Raw genomic sequence first — 5051 nt, forward strand, 5'->3', positions numbered from 1 at the left:
CATTGTGTAGATAAGTGTCCTTTTACAATTTATTCTTTAAGCTAGATATTGATTTAACATATATTCAATTGGCTAAAAATGACTTTACAGAGAAGAATGGCTACAATAGTTGTAGGAGTGTTGATGGATTTTGTAATCTCGGTGACAACTTCTATGTGAGGTGTGCTTGTCTTGTTCAACATGACTCCCCTGAATGTACATATGCAATTCCAACATGTATCTTCACCGCTAATCTTCATCGCTTCCTCTTCTAGACAAATCGCTCCCTCTTTCACTATTGTGCCCCTCTTCCATTTCATTTGTAACTGTAGACATGCAAAACATTTCTTTTTTATGTACATAGACTCCTTCAACATGTGCTTTTGACGCAATAAGTCTAAATTTTATTGATTAAGATCTATATTTAATGAATGATTAATGAACCATTCATGATAATGATAAATGAATTCTTATGCACTACTATTCATAAAATATAATTCACGAAGACTGATTAGAAAACTATACAATGTAATCTAAAAATCAAAATACAACATATTTTTTATTTTAATTAATGATCAAATGTACATTTTGATATAAACCTTAAAATACAACCTACTTGAAAAAATGATTAATTTATCCTTAAATATACTGTAGCTTCTGTTTAATTCCTCAACGATTTTGACACAAAATCAATTGTATAGCGTATGTTTTTTGGTCGAAAAAGGAATTGATGGCTTTTCTCCTTAGGAGCGGACGAAGAAGCCGAGGCATCCACAGGATGATTTCTTCCATTTACACGCGTAACCTCTTATACCTTTTGTTTTTTATCTTTATTGCTGATCAGAGGTTCAAATCTCACTGGGTTTGTATATAGGGCTAACAAATAAGGTTTCTTCCATTTCAAACAGCTTCATACAGTCGTCCCCTGCAATTCATTGATCTATGTGGTACAGCAAATCCTGAACATGTAGGAAATAGTTGGCAACGCTGGGTAAGTGCAGACAACAGAAATGGTTTGATTCCATTGAGTGTGGGTAATGCGAGGCTTTATTCAGAGTCTGCAAAGCAAAAAGAAAAGGGTAGGGTTTTAGAAGAGTTTAAGCACCAGGAGATTGAGGGGCCAACTGTAGAGAGAGACATGTCTGCGCTTGCAAATGAAGTGAGGGAGGAGGAGAAGCAGCTGAGGAAACGCATGTATGATCTGAGTAGAGGCCTGCTGCTTCTTGGAGTGGCACAACTGTCATGCGGGGCATGGCTACTCTGGGTTACAAAAGTCCCGCCCTTCTCTGAAATATCTGTACAAAGTTTCTTCGCTTTTGCGTTTCCCTTCACATTTGCATATCTAGTTAGGCAAGCGCTCAAGTCCATGACTTTTTTCGCTAGAATGGAGGAGATGGGGCGCTTGCAGATACTAACTTTAATGCTGCAAGTTACGAAAGGGATGAGTACCCTGTGCCAGCGAGTGAATACTGTTGTCCTACTTTGCACCGCAGGCATCTCCATGGGTCTCTTGGCAAATCAATGGCTACCAAGTGGATCAACCTAAACCCCAAATTGCATGTGAGTGCCATAAACTGTTTTAATTATACTATTTAGTCAATGGAAAAATAATGGGGCTAATAGGAAGTACTGTATATTATTTGAGAAATGCCAGAGTTCTTTTTCGGGCTGATAATGGATGATGGAGTGAGTATATTCTGAAAAATTGATACCAAATTTTCTGCAAAAAAATTATTTCACATCACTAATTTGGACTGTGAAAATTTAATAATCCTTAGCCATTACATTTGTATGCACTAAAGTATCGCTTACATTGCTTGCACTGATTGCTGTTAATCTGTGTTTGCATTCCCTTTGGTTAAGCAGAAGTAATTTTTTGATCGAACTTCCTTGACACCTGTTGACCAATTTGAGATACAGTTTTATGTTTTTTTTAAAATCGAGATTATATTAGATGGAACACAAAACAATAATCAAAAAACAGCTGTTCAATAGTTTCCGGGGAAGTACAGATTGTGCAGTACATGACATTACTATGACTTATAAATTTCAAATCAACAGAATGCTTTTTCAATAACAGCAACCATTTAAAACAAGATTTTTTTGCCTCAAGCACAGGCAACATATGAAAATATTTGACCATTAGGACTTGTTTAATGAGATGTTTCAGCTGCAGCTAAGGCGACAGTGAAGGTCCTGGGAGGGTTGAGTGTTTGATATATTTTTCTGGAATTCACTTTTCCAAGCACAGCATCGTCCCACCAAATTACATTCTCATAAATTTCAGAATTGAAGCTGAGTTGTAAAGGAGATTTAACACTCTGACAATCTTTATAAAACATAGAGAAGGTCTTCTTTTGAGAGATAGGGATTCCAAATATAGGACCGAGACAGTGCCAATTTTTCATCTAATTATTCTCAACAATACTAGAAAAGTCACAGACGACTTTATTATGCCAGGATTTAGCAGAGCAGCCTTGAATGAGTGCCAGAAGTTTATTTTTATATTGTAGATTCCACTAAATGGATCTGTATCTTGAAATTTGTTTACAATCACTTCCAATGTTACAATCACCTTTCACAAAAACTCTAGCAAGCTCCCATGCTTTCTAGATATTTTTGAAAAGCTTAGATCCAAACAATATAACAAGGAATTTACCAAAGAGAAGGTCCTGAGGGTGCAGGCCCCTCCATTGTTTTGCTTGTTTGGGAACAACTATTTGGATATTATTCCTAACTAGCACTTGCCATGGCTCTTTGCCAGTGAATGATTTTAACACCCACTTAATAGCTAAATATATGCCTTGAATTTTTAAGTCTTTTAGACTTAGACGCTCCAAGATTTATCCAAACAAACCACTTCCATCTTACTGCAGTTCTCTTCCTTGCACCTTTTCCATTAAACCATAGATTTTTTTTTGATTTTGAATCTCATTCACTTGGTAGCTACAATGTAGCCACACGGAAGTATAATAGATGCTTTAGGGAGACAAAATCTTTTGACGGACCTGGGTTCTGCCAGCCAATGAGAGGTATTGTGTGTTCCACTTTGAGATTTTTTTTTCAATTTTTGAAATATCCAGCATAACATATCTTTAAGGATGGATCAACAACAAAGGGAATACCATATTGCTTATTAGGTCTTCCCCATTGGAAACCAAATTTGTCCGATCAGGTTTGAGGAGATTCATTCCAACTGAGAATAATGGATTTGGCTTGTGAAATCTTAGCACTAGAAGCATTACAGAAGATAGTCAAGGCATCCATCAGGTTTTTGAAGTTTCTTTCCTCAAGGCTTACAAACAGGGTTGTATCATCAGTAAATTGGGTGTTCAAAAGATTGTCACTATTAGGAAGAGAGATTCCGTTAATGCTTCTTGAATTGTTGAAAGGTCTTAACAAGTAGTGAAGGGCAACGACATCAATAACAAACAATGCAGGGGCAAGGGGGCAACCTTGTTTGATGGATCTTTGCAAAATTATCGGATTAGACAAAGATCCATTTATATCTGTAGACACCTAAAGTTGTCCTAGCTTAATTAAATAAATATTTTATTTATTTAATTATTTTATCCTAAGCCTTCTATTAATTAAAAAGATTTTTAATTATTTAATTAATTCACTAATCCTCTTCTAGCTTTTCTCTAATTAAATAAATATTTTTTATTTATTTAAATTATCCTTTCCTCTAAATTATATAAATATTTTATTTATTTAATTGGTCCCACTTTTTCTATTAATTAAATAATTTATTTATTTATTTAATTAATTTATTAGCTTTTTCCCTTCATGACACTTGTCATTCATCTCTTAATTTACCTCTAACCACTTCTCTAATATTTTCCTATTTTTTATACCTAACCTTTAATCCTAGCCGACCATTTATCCCTCCACCTCTTAATCCCAGCCCTTCATTTTCTAAAGTGTTCTTTTATGAGAGGATCCTTTCATTTATAAGAAGATTCTTTCATCCTTTCATAACCCTAACAAGCGAATCAATCTTCACGCGACCTTTCATAGCGATCAATTACTCAAGTGTCTACACAACCACAATCTGTTCTTTGTTTTGCTCTTGTGCAAAATACAAAATCTGAGAGCAATCATATCAAGCAAGATCAATGGAGATAAGAAACAATGGAGATCAAACCCTACTAAGTATGTGGATGGTATAATCTTTCATGTTTTGATGTTTTAGGTTCTTCATTGGTGTATGATGGATTTTAATTGTAGAACTAGGGTTTTTTATGTGGTTGGATCTTTATTTGGTTTTACAATAGTTTAATCTCCAAATTTCACCATATACAATATCAATTAGATAGAGTATTCACCATATCACAAGATTTTTGTGGAAACCCAAAAGCCTTCATTGCCATAAAAATGAATGACCATTCAACATCTCTCATGTGCTTTCTCAAAGTCAACTAGGACCTTATCCACCTCCTGAACAGTGTGTCTACCCATTCCATAGCTTCCCAACTGGTAATGAGATTTTCTAAAATGTATCTTCTTTTAATAAACTTGGGAGAATGTTCTTGAGCCTATTAGCTAATATTTTAGCCAATATTTTATATGTAACATTGAGGAGAGTAACAGGCCTCCAATTCTTAATATGTGTTCTGTCTCCTTCCTTAGGCAACAACTTAATAGTACCTCTGTTCATTTCTCCCCCAAAAGAGCCCATCCTAGATGCATCCTGATAAATAGCCAATAGGTTTGTACCTATGTTGCAGATTACGTGGGTTCTGGTCTGCTTACCCGAACTGGGTTTGCTCGGGGGGCAGCCAGGGTATGCCCCACGTGCATGGGTGCACTGTGGGTACACGCCAATGCTCCCGGTGCGCCTGGGGCTTACCCTGGGCGCACCTAGTGTGAACCCAATTGTATGACAAGGGATGCAGCAGGGTGAAAGTCCCAGCTGGATTTTGACAGCCAGATCTCAAACTGTAGCAAAATATAATGAACTTTGTTTTGCACGTGGTGCAACCTGTAGGGCATGTCTCAATAGTGGCATTGTACCAAAAAGTATGCAATATAAAAGGTTGTGATTAATGCTATAACTTTTAGTTCAAGTG

The 5051-nt window shown here is 36.0% G+C and overlaps 1 protein-coding gene across 1 annotated transcript; it reads left to right on the forward strand.

Annotated features, from left to right (window-relative positions):
* The first annotated feature begins 630 nt into the window (after positions 1–630).
* Positions 631–1780, forward strand: LOC131065010 (uncharacterized). Its single transcript, XM_057999381.2, has 2 exons — positions 631–779; positions 888–1780. The coding sequence occupies exons 1-2, from the start codon at positions 710–712 to the stop codon at positions 1523–1525; spliced, it is 708 nt and encodes a 235-aa protein (XP_057855364.2). The 5' UTR covers positions 631–709; the 3' UTR covers positions 1526–1780.
* The last annotated feature ends 3271 nt before the right edge of the window (positions 1781–5051 follow it).

Source organism: Cryptomeria japonica, chromosome 1 (genome assembly GCF_030272615.1).
Source record: "Cryptomeria japonica chromosome 1, Sugi_1.0, whole genome shotgun sequence".
NCBI lineage: Eukaryota > Viridiplantae > Streptophyta > Pinopsida > Cupressales > Cupressaceae > Cryptomeria > Cryptomeria japonica.

What these genes read in the sequence shown, in the direction of transcription:
- LOC131065010 (XM_057999381.2), top strand. Translation starts at nt 710, where the DNA reads ATGGCTTTTCTCCTTAGGAGCGGACGAAGAAGCCGAGGCATCCACAGG. An exon ending in GATTTCTTCCATTTACACGC is followed by an intron (nt 780 to 887) that starts GTAACCTCTTAT and finishes CATTTCAAACAG; the next exon opens with CTTCATACAGTCGTCCCCTG.